General features: G+C 45.8%; 1 protein-coding gene across 2 annotated transcripts in view; it reads left to right on the top strand.

Moving 5' to 3' along the window:
- Window positions 1–23539, top strand: part of LOC147612244 (glutathione S-transferase T1-like) — a 99497-nt gene extending 75958 nt beyond the window's left edge. For both annotated transcript variants that reach the window (XM_086784129.1, XM_086784128.1), the window contains exon 7: window positions 23161–23539. In XM_086784129.1, coding sequence (XP_086640255.1) covers window positions 23161–23352 — 192 coding nt within the window. In that variant the 3' untranslated portion in view covers window positions 23353–23539. The remainder of the gene's footprint in view (window positions 1–23160) is intronic.
- Window positions 23540–24213: the final 674 nt, after the last annotated feature.

Here is a 24213-nt window from a genome sequence, read left to right as displayed (position 1 = left end):
AGAAAGATATATTTACATCTACAAAAGACCCAAAGGGTCTATGAGATCAAAAAAGTGTTGCAATAAATTCGTGAAACTACTAGCTTTTGTAAAAGAAAACAAACTAGCTATCTATACAAAGAAATGATCATGTCTATGACAGAGTTATAAGCAGCCATGTGGAATGCGAAGGCCCATACAGATTTATAGGGGAGTCACTATATTGGAGCTGTTTCGAAAATCTCATATATGCTCTCTATGTTCACTGTTAATGGAGAAAGCAAGAAAGATTTTATTAATGCGTCTACTAGAGATCCAATGGGTTTGTGAGACCAAAAATTGTTACATATGTTCCATGTGTGAATGAGAAATTATAAACACGGAAACAACAAAGTGGATAATGGCCTATGACTACATGGGCCTCACATGTACATTGAATGAATGAGGTCCATCATCCCTCTAATACAATATACATGGAATGAAATGTCCATTGGCTGTGGTGGTGCTGGTCTATGGTGCCGGAGATTGTCCTAGATGTGGATTTGATGGGTAATAGTCTGGATTTCCGCCCGGGGGGGGGGGGGGGGGGGGGGGGGGGTGGTGGTTCTATCATAGTCACAGAAAACTCGTTTCTCCGTTTCAGGAGCCCATCCGTTTCCATGGGTGTTTCTTGTTTCCCAAGTGATATTGTCACAGGAAACGGCCGGTTCCGACCTTAAAAACTCGTTTCCCCGTTTCCATTCCTACAACGTTTCCGTTCCCATTTCTTATTTCTGGTCACTATGGGTTCTATGCCCAATCTCTAATGACTCCATGGGTGCAAGGCGCTAGTGCATCCCGAGTTTCACGGCTACTCTCAAGGCGAGCTAGGGTGACTCCTCCATGGCCTCTTTGCCTGGGCTAGGTATTTGCCACGGTGGGTGTGGGGGGGGAGGTGGTGAGGAGGTTCTATCATAGTCACAGAAAACCGCCATTTCAGTCCCTAGAAACTCGTTTCTCCGTTTCAGGAGATCATCCGTTTCCATGGCTGTTTCTTGTTTCCCAAGTGATTGTGTCATAGGAAACGGCCGTTTCCACCTCTAATAGCTCGTTTCCCTGTTTCCACTCCTCGAATGTTTTCGTTCCCGTTTCTCATTTTTGGTGACTATGGGTTCTATGCGCAATCTCTAATGACTGCATGTGTGCAAGGCGCTAGTGGATCCCGAGTTTCACGGCTACTCTCGAGGCGAGCTAGGGTGACTCCATGGCCTTTTTGCCTGGGCTAGGTATTGCCATGGTATCCTGGTGATTTCCAAAGAAATCTGTGATGGATGTTTGAGTCGTGTCTTGCTGATCCTGTCTGTGTGTGTGGGCCTCATAGGGCCTCTCTATGATGATGGAGTTCTGATAGGTAGAGGCCCAAATATCTCTGACTTGAGCGTTTTTTTCTGCAGTAGATCCATGAGCAGTACGGGGGAGTTGACTGTTCTACCCAGAGGTGAGCTGGCTGCTCCACCTCTTGCTTGGAGTCAACATCACCCATGTGAAGGGAATAGCTAGCAAGCATAGATGCCAAGCCCACAATGGTAGGTGCCTAGGGTGCCATGTCCATCCTGCCCAGACGAGTAGACAAGGCTGTGACTGCTCCTCCATGCGAGCCATTTGGGCCATCTTTGCATCCAGGTGAGCAAACAATGCTGCATTTGATTTGTGTCCATCACAAAAGCTAGGAACGAATGATCAGTGAGAGAATCCAAAAAGGACTTTCCTCAAACCCGACTCTATGCACTTGTAAATCTAGGGGCTTTACCCGAAAAGGACTTTCCTCAAACCCGACTCTATGCACTTGTAAATCCAGGGGCTTTACCCTATACAAGTGCCAAAAAAGAACATTTTGTAGGTTCCCTAGGCTAGCCCTAAGCTCTCACGCTATCGGTAGTGGTGCCCAACTCTAGTATATCCATGCATCGCACATTTATGGTATGGCCTAAATGCATTCTAGAACGCAAATCTAGCTTAAGGAGGTTAGGCTTTGATACCAATTGTGGTACACTTGTGTTTGTGTGTGAGTTTTTTTTTTCCCAGGAAAAAGATCCTTCTATTAGTTAATGAAAAAATAGCCACAATGGGCTAGATACAACCCCGTAGGGCTAGATACAAACTCGCCTCATGTATGGGGCGGGAATCAAATGAACATAAGGGAATAGACACTTATCCTCTGGGTGAGGAGAAGGCTATCTCATACCGGGGGGGGGGGGGCAACCACATAGGTGATCTGTAATGGCAAGTGGGGTCACAACCTCGATCTGTGAGGAAAGGGCCAGGCCTCCAGAGTCTCAAGAAAGCTTCCCGCCACTTTCGCATGCGGTCAGAACCTCCCTGTAATTTCTCCCACTGGCCGTGAAGGGTATGAATAACAGTTCAAGTGTGGGTACCCTCAATGGCCTCGCTGCATCTAGCCCGCCGAATGTGCTAGGCTGCAATGCTACTGCAAATCTCCCATCTCTGGCATGAGCCTGGTTACTAGTGGTCTGTAGCTGGGGTTGTGACTGGTACTGCAGAAATGCAGTGGTGAGAGAGATGAAGGGCTAACCCTCCCCCATCCTCCTCGTAAGCCTTGACCACCTCAGCCTCTGTGGCCCAAGCAATAGTGCTCCATGTAATGACCGAGGTCGAGGTCCTGTCCATAGTGAAAATGCGGAGAATCCGCTGCCAAATCTGCTAAGCCTTCGAGCAATCCCAAAGACAATGACGTTGAGACTCTTGAGGGTGGATGCATCTCGGGCAAGCTGCTGGCCAACCTCCAATGGCCAGCCAAGTGCTGACTGCCAAGCTCTTGTGTGCCATCAGCTAGAGAAAGAGAGTGGGAATAAATATGGGTAGAATATAAGTGAGGGGTGACCAGCCCCTCTGACTAACATGGTCAGCCCTAGCAAATAGGAAGCCAACAAGTAGGGGATGATGTCTAACACTCCCTCTCAGCACTGGATGCTGAGCAAACTCCAAGAAGCCAGAGACGCCGACCTCGATCAAAGATGAAAGACTGCAGAAACAAGTACCAAGAAAGCTCCACAAGCAATCTCCTCAGCAACTCAACTATAAAAGTAACAGAACAAGCTGCCAGGTACACCGCTCCTCTTGAAGAAAACAACCATATAGGCTGTGACGTGCTGCTTCAAATAATGGTTCCAAACCCAAGTGTAAGAACACTCCCCGAAGTCGAATGTCGTGTATCTAGCCTGGAGAAGGTATAAAAAACCTCAAAATCAACCAAGATCAGATCCTGTATATAATCAATCCTAGGAGAAGCAAATTGCTTCTCACTGGAACTCTCAAAAGAAATAGAGTCAATTTGCTCCAACTCTGTACCAAGAGTAGCCAAACGCTGTATAAAAGCATCCTCTGAAAAGGTCGGCATCGCAAGATGTAAAGACTCTGTGGGGTCCATCTGAACACAGCATTCATATTCATTTACAGCGTTCATACATAGCCTAGAACAGTCCCAAACAGCCCCTATCTTAGCCTCAGCTTTGCATCCCTTCCTCTTTCCATTGGGAAGAGTGCATAGGCTCGAGATTGGACATCATTGGTGCTTCTATAGCCGTGTACAGTTCAGCCCGACTCTTGGTCTTTAGAGATCTTGTGTTTGGCTTATCGTCAGTCACACCGTCAGTCTCTTCAAAGATAATAAAGCAAATACTATTCTGGTAACGGGATATAGGAGGCCCTTCAGTGGGTAATTCGGGACCCCATACGGTGTACAGTTTCCATCTCTCTCTCTCTCTCTAGTACTCCATCCACACCCTCTCGTTTGTACACCACCATTGAATCCCCTATGGTCGTGTTGTCATACTTGTACATTTTATTCTCACTCCACATTTTCCTCTTGATGACTGGAGGAACATCATTGTACTACTTGTTTGTCTCATAGGCCAATTTTGGCCTTTTGCAGACATTAATATATCTTTCTTTCTTTCTCTCTCTCTCTCTCTCTCTCTCTCTCTCTCTCTCTCTCTCTCTCTCTAACGTCCACGGGAGGCTGAACCCGACCTATGGGACAGATCAGGTACATCCATTTACATTCCACTCTGGGTATCGATGCCAAAGAGGCATAAAACTGAAAAAAAAAAAAACTCAAAATGAACTCTTAAGACTCTTAAGAGTTTAAATTACAATGGGTTCTATTGCATCTAGTTCGAAATTGAGGTTCAAAATAAAAATAGCTACATTTCATCCATGGATGGATTTGCTCTTGAGGGGGGTGGGGTACGGAATTCTTTAATGATTGCTTGTCCTCCTCTGTATATTGCCCATTTGCCATTCTTTCTTCTTCTTTCTCAAATCTCTTAAAGTTTGAAGTCTTAAAGTGGATTGCTAAACTCATGAAACTCAGGATACAGAAGACGGTGTGAGCATTTGTATGATAGGATCCTCCAATACGAATACTTCCGCCTCATGTTACACATGAGGTCCTAGTGACGAAGAAAGAAAGAAATTGGAAGCCCATTTGCCTTCGGGCATTTGCCCCTTGGGAAGTGCAGTCACCACCTCTGCCAACTCCTCAGCAGTGAATGGTGTCAATAAGAGGGATCGAAGAGAGGGGGGGGCCACCTCTCTCGTGTGCCGCTAGACCCTCTCGCGCGCGTCCATCACCTGTGGAGATAATGGGGACTAGTGAGGAGATCTGAAAAAGTCCATGGCGATGGCTCTCAGATGGGGGGGATTAGAAACAATAGCTCCATCCTAGTGACACAACCTACGAATGCCATCTCTCCTCTTGTGGGGGCCGGCTATCTCAAAGAAATCCCCTGTGACTTTGTCACCGGTGACCGGCCTGAGTCCAGAATGAAGCTTTGGCATGATACGTGTACTCCACCCTCCTCTTCTCAATGGAGCTAATCTCTGTCCGGGCGGCAACTAGCTAACTCTCAATCCACTGGCTATCTGAGGATCTCTCCTGAAGCCACTATAAAGAGGCGAGACCTCTCCTCAGACGACTCTGCAACTCCCAGAATCCCTCCAACTTGCTTTGGTCTGCCTCCTGCAAGAAATTGTTGATCTCCCCTAGGCCACATCCAATGTACACGCACACATCCAATGTACACGCTGTCGTGCCATGGCACGTCTATGATGTGAATCCGTGCATGTGAGGCCATCAAATACACATCCAGATGCATGGGGTTAAGTGCCATGACGAGTCATTATATGATGCCATGTACATATGTTCATATTGTATATGAGGTTCAATAAGACAAGCTGAGGCTGAGTCAGATTTAGGAGTTTTTTGTATATGAGTATGGAGGATGATGTTTTTGCTGTTACTCAGAGGTCATGGGCAAGTTAGAAGCATCCAGTTATATATGATGGCATGAGGGCATACCAATGCACAAAGGAATCCATGTTGAAGTGTTTGAGGAAATTGTTGTGACCATTAGAAAGAAGGGAATATCATACCTAAAAGACAAGAATAGTGTGGTGAAAGATGGACTAGTGCTAAGGATATGCCTTGCAATGAGAATTCTAACCTTAATGCTAAGGTTAGAAGAAATATATAATGGGATATGCCTTGCAATGAGAATTCTAACCTTAATGCTAAGGTTAGAAGAAATATATAATGGGATATGCCTTGCAATGAGAATTCTAACCTTAATGCTAAGGATAGAAGAAATATATAATGTGGTTGGCAGCGTACGTGGAGAAGGGAAAATATTTCTCTTATTTAGAATTCTCTGGAACAAGCGCAGTATATGGTAATTGGAAAATCCGGACGAGTAGCTGCAAAAAAAGGTGGTATGCGCGACTTCTCCGCGGGAAGAAAATAGAAAAAGGCCGGAGAGAGACGGCGAGTGCAGAGTGATAGAGAGTTTTCTGCGGCGTTGGAGAACAGCGTCAAAAAGACCAGACATTTTTATTTCAAATATATATAGTTTGTATGCGCTTTGTAGGTATTAGATTTAGAGAGTAAATCTTGTACTACATAATGACATAATTATGTGAAAATCCATTTTCATAAATCAATACTGAAGCGGGAGCAGCGCCGCGTTTCTTCCTCATATAATCAACATCGAAGCGACTTTGGAGACAAGCTTAAGTTAAAGAAAAACAATGTGTAAATCCACGTGTTCAGATAAGTTTTTTTTTCTTTACCTTATTGGACTTGAGAAAAGGGTAAGACCATAAATCCTTAAAGGATTCGAAGTTGAGAAAGCTTGGTGAACAAGCTAATGGTTGTTTAATTTAGAACTTGAAGTTTTGTGGAAAAAGGTATCCTCTTAGCACATTCAAATCACGGGATTGTGGTCTATCTTCTGCTTGATTGAATTCTGGAAGCCATGAGCATGTTATGCCATCTTTTGTTTGTGAGATGTTAGAACAATAAGGCAGGTTTTCAGGTGAAAAAGAGCATCATGATATAATGGTTTTGATGACACTGGATGTAATGGATGTAACTGGCCACATGTATATTGGAAAAATTGGAAGGCTTTGTTATACACACATGTGAATGGTTCAAAGGATTTCATGCAATTCTGAGCAATCATCTGGGTGAATTCAAGGATGTATTGAGGCAAATTGACACATGTATTTGTCATTGGAAGTAGTGATGTTCAATACTCCTTGGGAAATTCTGTGCGTGAAATTCCTTGTTGGATTTGACATTCACTCTCACAGCTAGAAGTTTCGTACTTTCCTGGCTGTACCGCACAATTCACGACATCTCTTTGGTGAACCCGACGTGAAACTGCTGGGGTGAGAGTGTGGTGAAATATACAGGGAAGCTATGGCTGAGAATTCTGAGGGTCAGGGGGTTCATTTTGACCCCGGAGTTATGCAGATGTTTCAAATGTTTACCGTGTACATGCAAGAGCAACAAGCTGCTGAGAGGGGACAGATTTCCACGACCAAGGCATTACAATCAATTGTGAAAAAGGTAGATCAATTTGATGGGAAGGACATTACAAAGTACCTGCGTAATTATATAAAGGAGATGGAGCTAAACAGGGTGACTGAGGAGGATATGATTCGAAGTTTCGAGCTGGTATGCGTTCCTGAAATAAGGGAGCGCATAAAAGGATTGCAGACAGCACAGGGTGGCAGAAATTGGGAAGAGTTCAAGCTTGCTTTAAAGGATGAATACTTCATGGAGGATTCTGAGCGAGTGACCAAACGAACTTTCTTGGAATGGGTCACAAAACCTAAAATGGGAATTTCTGCCACAGAATTGCTAAGGGAGTTTGAGAAGCGTTATGCCCAGTTGTCAAGAATAGAGCGTGCAACTTTGGACAGAGAAAAGACAGAGCTCTTCTTGCAAGCAGCTGGGAAAGATCTCCAGGAGAAATTGGAAATCCTCCTTGAGGATAAGAATACAGAACAGGGATTAAAGAGTGATTGGAATGATGTTGAGGATGCAGTCACTATGTTAGCAAAGCGGCAGCGGAGGAGGGATAAAATGGTGATGGGCTCAGCAACCCCCATAACTGCTGTCACCCCTGAGAATCTATCCAAACCAGCTGCTACAATTCCAAAGATAGATGGGCCGATGGATGAGCTTATCAAGGGTATGCGTGACTTAAAATTGAAGATGTCCAGGATTGAAGAAAAAGGTCTACCATTGGGGCAGGCTTCTATGCAAAGGCCTCAAAGCAAAGAAGGGTTTACATATAGATGCATATGGTGTGATGACCCAGAGCATGCAAAGAAGGATTGTACCAGCTATAAAGAAGCTCTTAAAAATCAACTTGTGTTCTTCAAAGATGGGAAAATCCATCTTACAGAGACTGGTCTTCCATTGAGTACAAACTTTGGGAAAGGAGGGATGAAAAAGCTGGTGGAGGATATGGCTGCTAGTCATGCCATTTCTATGGTTGAGGCAGCAACCTATGGATTAAAGGTTGGACAACTAAAGCAGGGATTTGAGAATGATGAGGATTATGAGAATGAGAATTTTTGGCCATCAACAATGGAATTAATTGCATCAAAGAAAGTGTCAAAACAAGCTTTGCATGAGGCAGGTGATTGTATACGTCTTGAGACTGGCTGGGAGGAGCCTGTGGATTCTTTATCCATTCATGCCTATATTGCCAAATGCCAAAATAATGAGGCACAGGTAGAGGAGAAGCGAAAAAGGAAAAATGAGGAAGGAGGGCCATCAAAAAGAGTTACACGTGGAAGTGAAAAGAAGGATCCTGGGCCATCACATATGCCTCCACAGCATAGCAGACCTCCACATGATGTTTCAATGGAAGAAGTGCCAGCAAAAATGAAGGAGAAAGGTAAAGGGAAAAGTCCACTCTATAAGCTTCAATCTGATATTGAAGTTGCAACAGATCTCAAAAAGGTGCTTGAAGAGAGAATTCTAAACAGCAGGGTGGAATTCACACTAGGGGAAGTCTTGGGGATTGCAAAGAAAGAATTTCATGATGAGATAATTGATATTATACGAAGAAAAAGGCAGTCCATAATTGAATCTATTCCATCACAAGGGGAGGCAAGCACTTCCAAGACTCATGGTGTACAGGTACAGAAAAAGGAAGAGAGAGAAAATGTGGTGGAATGTAATCACTCTGCTGATGGGGCACGACAAGTGCGTTTTGTGGAAGAGGATGATGAAAAAGAAGTACTTACAAAGAGTCATTACTCCAGGAGTCATTGGGCAAGAGCAACCACTGAAACCCTTGTCAAGATAGGTGATTTGGAAGAGCCGTATGTCGCTCTAATTGATCATGGGTCTGAAATAAATCTTATGGCTAAAAATCTCTACAACAAATGTAAGTGGCCAATGGATGTGGATCATGGGTGGATGATTAAAGCAGCTAATAATTCATCTGGAGAGCTTTATGCAGCATGTCCAAATGTAAGGGTAACTATAGGGGATGTGAAGGATGATCAGAATTTCTTTGTTCAGGAGATGTCATCGTATCCCCTCATTCTTGGGCAACCCTACATTACAGCTGTAAGGATGGAAACAAAGGTTTTGGATGATGGTTCAGCTTATGCAAGAATAAGGAGTAAAGATGGCAAAAAAGCTGTTCAGTTTTTGACAGTTTGCATTAATCATGAAAGGAATCGTGAATCTCTTCGGGCACAGTCACTCCTAAAGATAAACAGAGAGTTCATGAATTACAGGGAGATGAGGGATTTTGGCCAGGTGCCATTGTAAAGCGGGATTCCAATGGTACAAGGGGAAATGAGTTCTCGCAGGACTCAATCAATGTAAATAGTTTTTCAGCAAATTTTCAGGGATTCTCCAGCTATGGGTCACTGGTTTTTGTAAAAAGCAAGAATTTAAAGCGTGGCATGCAAAAACATATACAAAATGAACAAAAAAGTTTTGAGCAGTGTGGTCTTTTGGAGAAGAATGAGTTTATTTCAGGGGTGCTTGATGAGGTGTCATTTATAGATACTATGGATGTGCTTTTTGATATGGGAAGAGCATGCTTACAGGGTGGAAATGAAATCATAAAGGTCTCATCTGTGGAGATGTATGATATAATCCAGAAATTTGAGGGGGTGGAATGTAAAAACATGAATTGTGAGATGGATGCTCATGTTGATACAAAGTACAAAACGGTTGCAAAGAAGGTGAAACCAGTTGCCTTGCCCTTGCCACCAGGAAGCAAGGAGAAGATAGATGAAGCTTCTATGCAGCCAAATCTTAGAGATCCGAAGAAAATTGGGCATAAATTTACTCAAGAAACTCTGAAAGAGCTGAAGATTGGTGAGAGGGATTTTCTGTTGCCAGTTGAAAGGGAATGCTTTGAGGAGATGCTTGTAAAACATGGGAAAGCTTTTGCCTTTCAGCCGCATGAGATAGGTTGTGTTGATCCAAGTGTAACAGCACCAATGGTAATCTTTACTGTTCCACATGTGCCCTGGAACCTGCGGCCAATTCCAGTACCAAAGGCTCTCTTACCAAAGTTGATGGAATTACTAAAGGAAAAGATCAGGATGGGAATCTTGGAGCCTTCATGTGCCCCATATTCCAACAGATGGTTTACTGTACCAAAGAAAAATGGGACATTGCGCTTTATTCAAGACATGCAACCTGTAAACAAAGTCACAATCAGGAATGTGGGAGCAGGTCCAATTGTGGATGAGTTTGCAGAGGCATTTGCAGGGAAAGCTATATACTCTATGGGTGATCTGTATTCGGGATATGATCAGTTCCAGCTGGATATACAAAGCAGGGACTTGACCACAATGAGAACTCCTTTGGGATTAGTAAGGATGTGTACCTTACCACAGGGAGCCACTAACTCGGTGGCACATATGATGAATGGAATGAATAAAGTCTTACGAGACTTCATACCACAAAAAACTATGCCATTTTTGGATGATGTGCCAATAAAGGGCTGTGATGAGAAAGATAAAGATGAGGATTTAGATTCAAAAGGGTGCCGCAAGTTTGTGGCAGATCATATAAAGGATTGTGACATGATTCTATCCAGGCTTGAAGAAGTGAATCTTACTTTATCTGGGCAGAAATCAGTGTTTGGGGTTGGTGAAGTGCTAATAGTGGGACATCTTTGTAGTACTAGTGGGCGCCGTCCTTGTCCAGCCAAGATAGATGCAATACAAAGAATGAAGGAAATATGCATTAATGTTACAGAGCTGAGGAGATTTCTTGGAGCATGCGTCTTTTATGTTATTTGGATCCCACATTATGCACATGTAGCAGATCCTCTTTATCAGCTTTTGAGGAAAAATCAAAAATTTTTGTGGAGTGCAGTATATATTAAAGCTATGCGGAAGCTGAAATATTTGCTCCAATCATCACCCATTTTGAGAAAGGCAGATTATGAGTGTGGCAGGCCTGTGATTGTTACAGTTGATACTAGTCCTACTGGGATAGGATGGGCAGTAGGGCAAGATGATGAGGATGATCATAGGTATGTAATTAGATTTGGAGCAAAGGTATTAAGCTTTCGGCAGCGAAAGTATCCACAGATCAAGAGAGAATTATGGGGGATAGTCACTGCTCTAAAATGTGAAAAAGAATATCTTATTGGGGCATCTGTACTTGTGGAAACTGATTGCTTGCCACTTCTTGGGATGATAGCAAGTTGTACCACTCCAGATATTGCTATGCTTAGGTGGATTGCTTATATCAAGTCACTAAATCCTGAGTTTGAGCATATTGCGGGAAAAGATAATCCAGTTGCAGATATGCTATCACAAGCCAGGTATGAAGATGAGGAAGAGATGATTAGTGACATTGATGATGTCGGTACAAAGTTCTATACTACAGCATATGCAAAAGGAGATCATATTTGCCTATCAAATGCACTTGAGTCTTTTATTGAGGAAATATATGAAGGAGATTGGTTGCTTATTGGTCAATATTTGAGTACTCTGACAAGGCAAGAAAATTGGTCTGACTCAGAATTTAAGAGGATCCGCAGAAAAGCATATGGTTACTTTCTAAAGGATGGGTATCTCTGGAAGCATCCTAAGCAGAGGAATGCTATGCCACAGAGAGTCATATGTGATAAAGAGACTCAAGGAAAGCTTGTGAAAGAATTCCATGAGAGTCTCTGGGTTGGGCATAGAAGTGTGTGGGCCACTTTTACCAAAATAAAGGAAAAATATTGGTGGAGAGGAATGTACAAGGATATTTCCCAATATGTGGAAACATGCATGGTATGCCAAATGTACTTAAATGTGCGGCATCGTGATGGCTTGCAACCAACCTACCCACCTGCCATGCACTACAAATGGGTAGTGGATCTAGTTACAATGCCTTTGGGAATTTGGCAGATGCGGTATATAGCACTTGCAAGAGAAGATTTGACAAATCAGGTAGAAGGGCGTGCTCTTAGAACAAAGAGTACAGAAACAGTATGCAAATTTCTCTTGGAAGATGTGATCTGCCGATATGGTTGTGTTGGGAAAATAACAGCTGATAGGGGTGAGCTAGACGTTGAAGAAGCAAGGGAATTCTTCTCTAGAATTGGTATCAAACTGTCTCTAACATGTGCTTACAATCCTGAGGGCAATGGGAAAAGTGAGCGAGGACATCCTCCAATCATTAAAGCTTTGGCTAAGGCATGCAGAGAAAGAATGAGAGAGTGGCCAAAGCTGCTACCATATGCCTTGTGGGCTGACCGTACAACTCATAGCTCAGTGACAGGATACATGCCTGCAGAATTAATGTATGGTCACAAGCCAGTGATGCCAGTTGAAGAAGTAATTCTAACTTGGAATGTATTGCCCTGGGTGGAAGGATTGAGCAGAGATGACCTCCTTGCATTGCGAATAAGACAGTTGGAGAGGAGGCCTGAAGATGTAGAGCTTGCTAAAGCTCGCTTGAAAGATGCAAGGTTGAAAAATAAAGAAAGATTTGATAGTAGACACAGACTCCGGCCAAAACCTATTGAAGAAGGTGATTGGGTTCTAATGTATGACAGTAGCCTTGACAACCAATTCACTGTTCAAAGAAAATTTGCAAAAAGATGGTTTGGCCCTTACATTGTCAAGCATGTGCATGGAAATGCCACGTATACTCTGTGTGAGCTTGATGGAACAGAAGTAAAGAATCTTGTGGCTGGCAAAAGAATCAAGATATTTAAAAGAAGGCATGATGGTGATCCTTTTGATTCACAAGAGATTCAGGATGAGAGGTTTGACAGTGGTAGTATGGATATGATTGAAGAGGAAGAGGATAATCTTCCTGGAACTGCTGAAGATGAAGACGACATTCAGCTATATGTGGACCTTGATGATGATTTGGCACATACCAGAGGATGTGCAGGTTTAGAGGGAGTGGATGTCGTGCCATGGCACGTCTATGATGTGAATCCGTGCATGTGAGGCCATCAAATACACATCCAGATGCATGGGGTTAAGTGCCATGACGAGTCATTATATGATGCCATGTACATATGTTCATATTGTATATGAGGTTCAATAAGACAAGCTGAGGCTGAGTCAGATTTAGGAGTTTTTTGTATATGAGTATGGAGGATGATGTTTTTGCTGTTACTCAGAGGTCATGGGCAAGTTAGAAGCATCCAGTTATATATGATGGCATGAGGGCATACCAATGCACAAAGGAATCCATGTTGAAGTGTTTGAGGAAATTGTTGTGACCATTAGAAAGAAGGGAATATCATACCTAAAAGACAAGAATAGTGTGGTGAAAGATGGACTAGTGCTAAGGATATGCCTTGCAATGAGAATTCTAACCTTAATGCTAAGGTTAGAAGAAATATATAATGGGATATGCCTTGCAATGAGAATTCTAACCTTAATGCTAAGGTTAGAAGAAATATATAATGGGATATGCCTTGCAATGAGAATTCTAACCTTAATGCTAAGTATAGAAGAAATATATAATGTGGTTGGCAGCGTACGTGGAGAAGGGAAAATATTTCTCTTATTTAGAATTCTCTGGAACAAGCGCAGTATATGGTAATTGGAAAATCCGGACGAGTAGCTGCAAAAAAAGGTGGTATGCGCGACTTCTCCGCGGGAAGAAAATAGAAAAAGGCCGGAGAGAGACGGCGAGTGCAGAGTGATAGAGAGTTTTCTGCAGCATTGGAGAACAGCGTCAAAAAGACCAGACATTTTTATTTCAAATATATATAGTTTGTATGCACTTTGTAGGTATTAGATTTAGAGAGTAAATCTTGTACTACATAATGACATAATTATGTGAAAATCCATTTTCATAAACCAATACTGAAGCGGGAGCAGCGCCGCGTTTCTTCCTCATATAATCAACATCGAAGCGACTTTGGAGACAAGCTTAAGTTAAAGAAAAACAATGTGTAAATCCACGTGTTCAGATAAGTTTTTTTTTCTTTACCTTATTGGACTTGAGAAAAGGGTAAGACCATAAATCCTTAAAGGATTCGAAGTTGAGAAAGCTTGGTGAACAAGCTAATGGTTGTTTAATTTAGAACTTGAAGTTTTGTGGAAAAAGGTATCCTCTTAGCACATTCAAATCACGGGATTGTGGTCTATCTTCTGCTTGATTGAATTCTGGAAGCCATGAGCATGTTATGCCATCTTTTGTTTGTGAGATGTTAGAACAATAAGGCAGGTTTTCAGGTGAAAAAGAGCATCATGATATAATGGTTTTGATGACACTGGATGTAATGGATGTAACTGGCCACATGTATATTGGAAAAATTGGAAGGCTTTGTTATACACACATGTGAATGGTTCAAAGGATTTCATGCAATTCTGAGCAATCATCTGGGTGAATTCAAGGATGTATTGAGGCAAATTGACACATGTATTTGTCATTGGAAGTAGTGATGTTCAATACTCCTTGGGAAATTCTGTGCGTGAAATTCCTTGTTGGATTTGACATTCACTCTCACAGCTAGAAGTTTCGTACTTTCCTGGCTGTACCGCACAATTCACGACAACGCAACAGAGCCTGAGATAAAGTCCAATCCCGCCCATGTCTACTCTATCTTGCTGTAGATCTCGGGGTCGTGAATGAGGCTATCCAGAATCCTAGAGCTCGCATGCTCGTCATGCCTCCAAGGGTCCTCTAAGGATAGAATAACCGGGGCGTGATCTGAAAAAGTAGTGCCTGCCAAGATAGCGACCATGCTCCCACGGTTGCAAGCCCACTCATCAACATAAAACCTGTCAACTCTAGAGAGGTTAGGGCCAATGCTCCTCCTGTCCTCGTGAGAAGTGAAGGCTCCTAGGGCTGCGCCCAAACTCTGGAAGATGCCAAGGGTCTTGCCCCCTGAGTACTAGTATCATCTCCTCCTACGTGGAATACTTTGCTCCTGAGATCGTGGCCGTGCCACCTCCAAGTCTGTCCTCTGCTGCCTCTATCATGTTGAAATCACCGCTCATGTACCAGAAGTTAGTTTGGGGGAGGGTTGTGCTGCAAAAGATGGCTCTACCTGCAGCAGCGTTTAGAGCATAAACATTGAGGAAGCCAACGCTATCCTCTCCAATCAAGATGGTTAACCGATTGTGCATGCTCCGGGACTATGACTCCTAAGCTTGTTACTGCTGACAAAAACTACTCATTGACAGAAAGACAAACACTCCTCCCTGCGTCCGGGAAGGGCCGAAGGATGGAGACCAGAAAGTGTGACTCCTGCCTGGTAAAATCTTCCCACATTGGCGGTTGTGCGCCTCAGAAACGTGATGCTCTTGGAGGAATAGAATGTTGATGGGTCCTCCAATTGTGGCTCTTTGAAGCTCTCCTGTGAGGATGCCTCGTCTTTGGAAGCACTGAGCCCCCCCAAACCCTGAATGTTCCATGAGACTATCTGCATATCAATCTTTGTGTGAGGTGGCACTAGCGGAACTGCCCTCCACTTGAAGTGTCTTGGACGAGGGTTTAGACGGGGAATAATCACAATCTGTCCTTGGATGAAGGCGCACTAAGTGGGAACGGATCTTGTCCTCCATGTGATGCCACTTTGTCCGAGCGCGAGCATATGCATACTCCGGACTCCATCGATCACAATGGATGTATCTGTAAGAAGGGGGGAAGAGGTACTACGGCGTTAGAAGTATGCATGAACATAAAGAGCAACACCTCCAGGCTGGAGGCCACCATCTCCCCGTCATGGTCTCTGTGGGCTGAGCCTCCAAGCTCCATCCTAGCCCAAGGCCATAGATGGGTGAGTACGTTGGTGATGCGAAGATCGTGAAGATGGTGGGTGAGCTCAACTGCCTATCCGTGGATTGCGGCAGCCATCAACTCTGAGTTCCACTCCGTCCCCGAGGGTGCACTCAGGGGGTAAGAGAAGATCATCGCACCATTATCTGGCGTAGAGGGTTTGGAGTGGTGAAAAACCACACATACCCGAATAGGGGCTACTGTCTCCTCAAATATATGTCCCTTCCATCAACAAACAACGAAAGAAACTATAATATGCCCCAAGATCCTAGGGTGCCCACCTGGGGACTTTGGCGGGAGAGCCCTCACCGGGGAGTCGGCAATGGTCATCTCAACCAGCTTTGAGAAACAGTGAATCAAGCCGCGAACAGAATTCGCTGCCTGCCTCAGCTCTAGGTCGGGGGTTGCTGGGGAGCGACGAGTGCTCTGGAGAGGCGGAGGGGCGGGGGGGGGGGGGGGGGGGGGGGGGGGGGGGCTTGGATGAGGACGAGGCAAAGGGAACTTTTGTGGGTATAGTTGGTGGCAAGGATGGAGGAGGAGGGAGAGGGAGCGGGGGGGCGGAGAGGCTGAAGAGGGGCGCTGCTTGGAGATATCCAAGGAGAGGGAGGCTGCTGGGAGATGCTCGCGGGGGGCTGTTGACCTCACTGGGCACTGAGGGCCGGGGGGATCACAATGAGGGATCGGTCGCCAAACCGGTGGGGACAAGGGGGCTCGCACCGTGACTTGAGGGGGCCTGTCGCCAACGAGTATGTGTTGAGATAAATGCTCAAAACGGTTCTCCGACAGAACTGAATTCGCCTGAGCCCTGCCAACCTGGTGCGCACGGTGGCGGCGCTCAGCTTTGGTGGTCGGCTGACGCCCTGGGCGTTGGCCAACTGTCCACCACTCTTCGGCAGCTGAGTCATCTGCAGTTGGGGCCTGATGCTCTGCTGCCTGGGAACCTGCCTCTCTCTGCCCAGTGGGGAGGATTTGAACGTGAAACCGCCCCCGGGGGGGGGGGGTGGGGGGGGGTCTCCAAGCTTGTTGTTGAGGGCAGACTCTGGCTAAATGTCCCATCTGCTTGCAAATGAAGCATTGACTTGGAAGGCCTAAATACTCCACGCGTTGTTGGATGGGGTTGCCCCGGAGACTAGGAATACATATACAATGAGGCATTGAATCCAACGAGGCCACACGGATGCGGAGAGATGGAATCTCGGCTGCTTTTGTGAGGTCCGAGGTAGCGGGGGGGGGGGGGGGGGGGGATGGATTCCATCACTCTTCCGATGGCACCACCAATCACTGGGAGAAGAGAAAGGTATTCCTTCCTAAGGCTTGGGAAGCAAACTATCATTGGGAAGCCCGACACGCTAGCCAGAGGGTCAGATGCAGGATCGAAGCTGTGTTGCCAGTGCGTAAAGAAGACCTGTGCCGTACGCAATGCAAGGGGGCTCAGCGACATGACTCGGTCTGACGCCGTTGGCGACTCGAACTCCCACCTAGTAGTATCCATGTCCCATAGGGTGAATGTCTGTGATCTTTGCTGGCTTACCAATGAGGCTCGCTTGTAAAAGATCCCTGAGTTGTCCGCGCGTAGGGTGGCTACCAACAACTTTGCAAACCACTATGGAAGCCTCTAATGTTGCAATAGTCGTGGGAAGAACCTGAAGGTCTGCTTCGGAAAAGGATATGCAAGCAACGGCGGCCTCGGTCGGGATGACGGAGTGGCTGCCATGGAGTCCTCTTGAGGGTGAAGACTAGAAAATGCTGAGGCTTGCTGAAATGAGAGACGCCCCAAAGAACTTGAGAATCACTTGCGAGGAAGGGGAAACAAGAAATCGGGAAGGAAAAGGGGAAGAGGGGGGGGGTGGAGACGAGAGAAGAAAAAAGGGGGGTAAGGCGGAGAAAGGGAAGGCTGCAGCAGGCAAGGGATGGGGGGTGGGGCCTGCGTAGGAGAGGGGGCGGGGCAGGCGCAGGAGAAAATGGGGGGCAGGGCGGCGCTGAGAAAGGGGCGAAGGGAGGGAAGGGGGGGCGAAGGAGAGGGAGGGCAGGAAGGGGGAGCTCATGGAGTGCACGACTGGACCACCTATTTCTGAAACTAATGTAATGATGTGTGTTAGGTTTTTAGGGGGAGAGAGAGTAGATAAGTGCAGCAGAACAAGAAACACAAGCACACACGGTAATACCTAAATCTATTGTATATTTATGTACAAGAAAAGGTTACAATGAATGTTTCCTGCCAGTGAAGGGTGGGCAGGGAATCTGGCTATACGTGTTTCCCTTTGGCAGTGAAGGGTCGGGAAAGCCGGCTATATATGTCAATCCCCTCACCAGGGACGGGTGGGTCGAGTAGGGAATCTGGCTATACGTGTCACGTCCCTGACAGTGAAGGGTGGGTCGGGAAAGCTGGCTATGTGGGTCGTGGCCCTTGCCAGTGAATGTAGGGTGGGTCAGGCTGAAAAGCCGACAATATGTGGCGTGTGTGCCGCCTCCCTGCTAGTGAAGATTGGATCTGGCAGGGAAGCTAGCTATATGCATCATGAACCTGCGAGTGAAGGGTGGATCGGGCAGGGAAACCACCTATATGTGTCGCTCCTCCTGCAGTGAAGGGGGGTTGAGCAGGGAAGTTGGCAGTGAAGGATGGGTTGGGCAGTGGCATGAACAGTGCAAGGCAGCAGTGGCACCAGCATGTCAGGGCTATACGCATAGCGCGAACAGGAGGGAGGCCGGCTATACGCATGGTGCGAACAGGAGGGAGGCCAGCTATACATGCAACGCGCGCTGTGCCCCCATAGTGAAGGGTGCTTTGTGCAGGGAATCTGGCAGCTATACGCGACGTGCCCCATGCTAGTGAAGGGTGGGTTGGGCAGGGCAGCGAGCTATACGGGTCGCGGCCCCTGCCAGTGAAGGGTGGGTAGGCAAGAGAGTGGGCTTTGCACGCAGCAGGCATCTTGCCCCCTGCTAGTGCTATACGCGTGACCCCCCCTGCGCCAGTGGATGGAGGATTGGGCAGGGAAGCCAGCTATACGTGCAGCTTGCATCGTGCACCCGGGAGTGAAGTGTGGGTCGGTCAGGCAAAGAAACTGGCTATACGCGCAACGTGTGTTGCGCCCCCGCTAGTGAATGGCGGGTAAGGCATGGAAGCTGGCTTTACACCCGGGAGTGAAGTGTGGGTCGGTCAGGCAAAGAAACTGGCTATACGCGCAACGTGTGTTGTGCCCCTGCTAGTGAATGGGGGTAAGGCATGGAAGCTGGCTTTACACTTCACATCCCCTCTAGTGAAGTGTGGGTCAAGCAAGGAAACTAACTATACACGTGTCCTACCCCTGTTAGTGAAGGGTAGGTCAGGCAGGGAAGCCAGGTATGTGCATGTGTCGCGCCCCCGCCGGCGATGATAGGTGGGTCAAGCAAGGAAGCCGGCTGTGTGTGTCATGCCTCCCGCAAGTGAAGGATGGGTTGGGCAGCAAATTTGGCTGTACACCTCGTCCTCCCGGGGGGGTGGGGGGGGCAAGTAAGCAGGCTATATGCATGGTGCCACTGGCCAGTGAAGGGTAAGTGGGGCAAGGAAGTGGGCTATACGGGTCTCGTCCCCACCAAAAAAGGGTTGATCAGGCAAGGAATCCTGCTATACGTGTCCCGCTCCCCACCAGTGAAGGAAGATTCCGGTAGGGAAGCCGGCAATACATGTGTTTGCCCCTATTAGTGAAGGGTGGGTCACGCAGGAAGCCGGCTATTATACACGCAGCGTGCCTCCGCCAAAGGGTTGGGCAGGAAGCCCGTTATACACGTCATGCCCACCACCTGTGAAGGGTGGGTCGGGCAAGGAAGTCGGCTGTGACAACGATGATCGGGTCATGGGAAGGATGCCCAGCTATACGTGTAGTGCACGTCCTGGCCCCGCTAGTGAAGGAAGGCTGGCTATACGCATCACGACCCCTGCCAATGATGGGTGGGTCTCGTGAGCAAGGAAGCTGGCTGCATGCATCACGCCTCCGCCGCTACAGGGTTAGCTAGGGAGGGAGCCGGTTGTATGCACACGCGCAGCGTGCCCTTGCCAGTGAAAGGTGGGTCAAGCAAGGAAGCCAGCTATGCGTGTCGCGCCTCCTGCCTCGCGCCAATGAATGGTGGGTTGGATAGGGAAGCCGGCTATACGCGTCGTCCCCTCCCCCCTCCCCCAAATTAAGGGTGGTCGGTCAGGTAAGTTGGCTATACCCATCGTGCCGCTAGCCGGTGGAGGGTTAGTGGGGCAGGGAAGCCGGCTGTACGGACCCCCCCCCCACCACCACCAGTAAAGGGTGGGTCAGATAGGGAAGCTAGCTGTACACATTGCATTCCTCGCCAGTGCAGGGTGGTTTCGGCAAGGAAGCACCCCTGACCCACCTTTCACTCGTGTGCATATAGTTGGCTTCCTTGCCCAGCTCACCCTTCACTGATAGGGGTGTGACACACGTATAGCACGCTTCCGTGCATTGCCTGACCAACCCTTCACTAGGGGTGCAAGCATGTATTGCCGGCATAGTTGCACTGGGTTTGCACACTGTCGCCTCCATTCGGCTCGATACAGTATGGTACGATGCGGTACGGTACGGCGCGATCCGGATCTAAACTGACCGTTTTTTTTTCTGCCCGTTTTTTGGCCATTTTGTCCGTTTTTCGCCGTTTTTCTGGCCATTTGATGGGCGTTTTTTGGGCCTCTTGCTTGCTTGCCTTGAGGCTTGAGGCTTGACTATTGAGCCTTGAGCCTCTAGGCTCTCCCTATTATCTATATAATAGGCCCTCCCCCAACCCCATCCTCACAAGTTCTCATTGCTCAACCCTCCCCTCACAAGTGCTCATTGCTCAAGTCTATCCTCTCCCTTGAGTCCCCTCTATGCTCTCTCCCTCTTCCTCAAGGGCCAAGGCTCAAGCCTCCCCCTCAAGGCTCAAGCCTCAAGCCTCTCCCTCTTCCTCAACTTTCAAGCCTCTAGGCTCTCCCTCTTGAGTCTTGAGTCTTCCTCAAGCCCTCTCCCTCCCTCCCTCTCCCTCTCTCTCCCTCTTCCTCAAGTCTCTCCCTACCTCTCCCTTTCCTTCTCCTGGGACCCTTCTCTCCTCTTTCACCATGAGAGAAAAGCATGAAGCATTTACTTTGCATGCCATTATCCATGAGGGGAAGTTGGGGGCATGGAAGTGGACTTGCAAGTATTGTGGCAAGACCTACACTAGTAGTGCCACTAGGCTTCTTGCATATCTCGCCAAGATGGGGGGGCAAATTGCACCTATCAAGATGATCCCTCAAGACATTTCTGATGGCATTGTGAAGAAGTGCTCCTTGCTTTGCAAAGCAAGTGATAGTGGAAGAGTCCCCCACCCCCCCCCCCCCCCCCCCCCCCCCCCGCCGTTCTTGCCGCTCAAGATGAAGTCATCCCGCCGGCAAGGGATACATTCTCTTCATCATTCTCCGCATCCTTCTCCCCCTTCACCAACTCCAACCCCTCATCAAAGAGGCCAAGTGAGTTTGAGGTTCCACACAAGAGGCAAGCTACTCTTGGAGGTTCCATTGGAGCAAATGTGACCTCTCTCTCTTGGGTCCGAGCAAAGCAACAAGACCGAAATGTGGAGATTGCACGCACGGTCATTGAGTGCAATCTCGCATTTCATGTCCTCAAAACTCCTCAATGGCAAAGGATGGTGAGGTGTTGGATATGATAATTAAGCTATGAAGATTGATCAAAATATACTCAAGGTGGATCAAAGATTGTACAAAACATCATGAATATGAGGGACAAAAACTGGTATATGCAGAAAATTGCTTTGAGATTAACACAAGAAGACACTAATTATGATTAGACATGAACCAAACTTACATAACCACTTGATCACGACTTCTACCTTATTTAGAGACTCCTCTACCCTATTTTTAGTTGCATGAGTTGCATGAACAACATGCACCAACCATTTGTAGGCTTTACACACCAACCATTGACCACTAGCTTAACCACCACATATTAAATTGAACTAAGGAGTTGGGATTACATTTATCCAACAATTCCCCCTTAAAACCAACTTCTTACAAGAACATGAACAAGACTAACATACCTCCTTGACACAATGAGTAAGAGTCCCCCTTAAGACCAACTTCTTACAAGAACATGAACAAGACTAACATACCTCCTTGACACAATGAGTAAGAGTCCCCCCTTAACAACAACATAGGGTGGTGTACTCTCCTCTACAACTCGTCAAGTTGGAACAACATAAGTCTTAACTCAACCACATTTATGATATAATTTAAAAAGCATACTCATCATCTACATCTTTTATACTAAGACTAGAACAAAGATTTGTTTCTTCCTGTTGATTGACTTCTTCAACCACATTTGCCTTTGCTAGCTTTTGATCTTTTTGGTAGCACTTTGAGGATGGATGATTCGTCTTTCCACAATACTCACAAGGATGTTTGGAGAAACAATCCTTAGTAAGATGATTTGTACGACCACAAATAGTACACTTCTTCTTTGCCGATGTCGTAGTAACAGTATATGCATAAGGATCTATCACATCCTTTGTAATCTTCTTGTCTTCTTCCTGTAAAGAATTTATGATACTTTCCAAAGAAGGGACTGGCTCCTTCTCTTTAAGTACCGTCACAATTTGTCTAAAGCTTGAAGGTAAGCTTTTAAGTAGGATAGCAATAGTATCTTCTTCAGGAACAGGAGATTTAACATAAACCAATTGTGTCATTAAGCTCTTCAACCTGTTAATCAAAGCTGCCAAATTTTCATTACTCTCCATGGTTAGATCAAAGAGTTGCATCTTCAAACTGATCTTGGAATGCTTTGCCTTTGCACCAAAAGTACATTCTAGTAATTCCCAAGCTTCCATAGCTGACTCAACATTATCAATATAATGAATAAAATCATCTTCTAAAGCAGTAATGATAATACCAAGTGCTTGCTCATCTTTTGCTTGAAGTGCAGCCATAGTAGCTCTTGTAATTGCAGCAGAAATACCTGCTTCATCATCAGAAAGTGGCTTGACCGTACTCTGTAGATTTTTCTTCATGAGGTAGTCCTTCACCTTGATTTGCCAGGTATGAAACCCAGTTCTGTTGAATTTGACGGAGAATTTGGAGCTCATGATGATGAAATATGATGCTTGATGTTGAAAACTTGCTCATATAGATGATTTAAGCCCAAATAATAAAAATATCATCAATATAAATCAAAATAAGTATCACCATGTTGTTGGAGCAAGAGAAGCAAAAAACCGGCGACTGAAAAACGTCTTCGTACAGCAGCTACGGTGGACCATATGCAACCTATATCTTCTGTCAATTCAATGAGATGAACCAAGATGCCGATTCTAAAAGGAATTGAATTATGCATTTTAAGAACCATCAATGAAGGCTCTCTTTGTATTAAGCCTCCCAAGCAAGGTGGGAGATTTGAAAGCTCTTTCTGTATTCACCCTGCATGGGTCTGGTGATTCAAATATAGTGATTTATCACCAGATTGGCCTTTCTATGTTGTAGATAGTATGTGTTAGGGGTTGCCTCGCATGTTCTTTACTCTGATTGCTGTCTAACTGTATATGTTGACACATCATTTCTTGCTGTGTTTATGCATGGCTACTTCTCGTGTGCAAAGCTTCTGGATAAAGACAATGTGGCTGAGCTGCTGAGCCCCAGGACAAAGGTGAAGAAATGGCTAGACGCTGTTGAGAAGGCAACCGCACCACATTTCTCGGAGGTGCATGAAACACTGCTGAAAACTGCCAGAATGTATCAGGAGAAAAGGGAAAGAGAGCTGGGCACAACTGATGGGGAGAGTATTGAGTAAAAATGTAAGTGAACAGAAGCTACCAGAAGAGACAACGCTATTTAGTCAAACAGAGGTTTTCTTTGCTGTATAAACATATCATGATTACTCACAACATGTCATATATGTGTGGATATATCGAAGCCAGGTATGCTTGTATACATTTGCAAAATAAGAATTTAATTGTATGTTTAACTTGATTTTACCAGCATCACTAGTCTGCCATGCATGAGTTGATACATTAAATGGACTAGTTTTGCAGGTCACTGCGTAATGCTGTAATTCTAAATTAGGGAATAAGCAGCATACTAGTTGGGGCGCCAAAAATAGTGTACGACATTAACTTTAATTTGAAGATGAAAAGAAGAATTGCTTAATCGATTAACTTTGGAAGTGAATTAAGACAACTTAACATGCTGAAATGTGCTAATAAGATGGGAGAGCATGATGGCCAATGGCCTCTCTATTGAGCACTAGTTTAGATCGACCATCCAAAATGGTGATTCATACATGGCTGGTGGTTTGACTAATGACTTCAAGTAGAAGAGACTTTGTTTGTAGCCCCCTTGAAATGTGCCTAGAAGTACTGCCTCTCTAAGGATTCTAAAGATGCAAATTCATAAATAAATGGCCTTTGTTGTCGGTTTCATGTGGAATTTTTTGGGCTTGAGAATACTACACCGAAGTATGTATACACATTCACTAAATCCATTGATTGGTTGTCAATGTAAAAGTATCATTTTGCAGACCGCCTATAGCTCATATGGAAGGCTATAATCTACTCAAGCTGCGTTCTATACATAAAGAGTGCAATGCTTTCAACGAGTGTCTCTTAAAGACCTCAGCTGTGTGACAACAGTGCTACATTGTGTCTGTGTAAGC

Source organism: Cibotium barometz, chromosome 46 (genome assembly GCF_041138505.1).
Source record: "Cibotium barometz isolate CiBa-2024 chromosome 46, ASM4113850v1, whole genome shotgun sequence".
NCBI lineage: Eukaryota > Viridiplantae > Streptophyta > Polypodiopsida > Cyatheales > Cibotiaceae > Cibotium > Cibotium barometz.
This window is presented reverse-complemented; position numbering and strand designations above follow the sequence as displayed.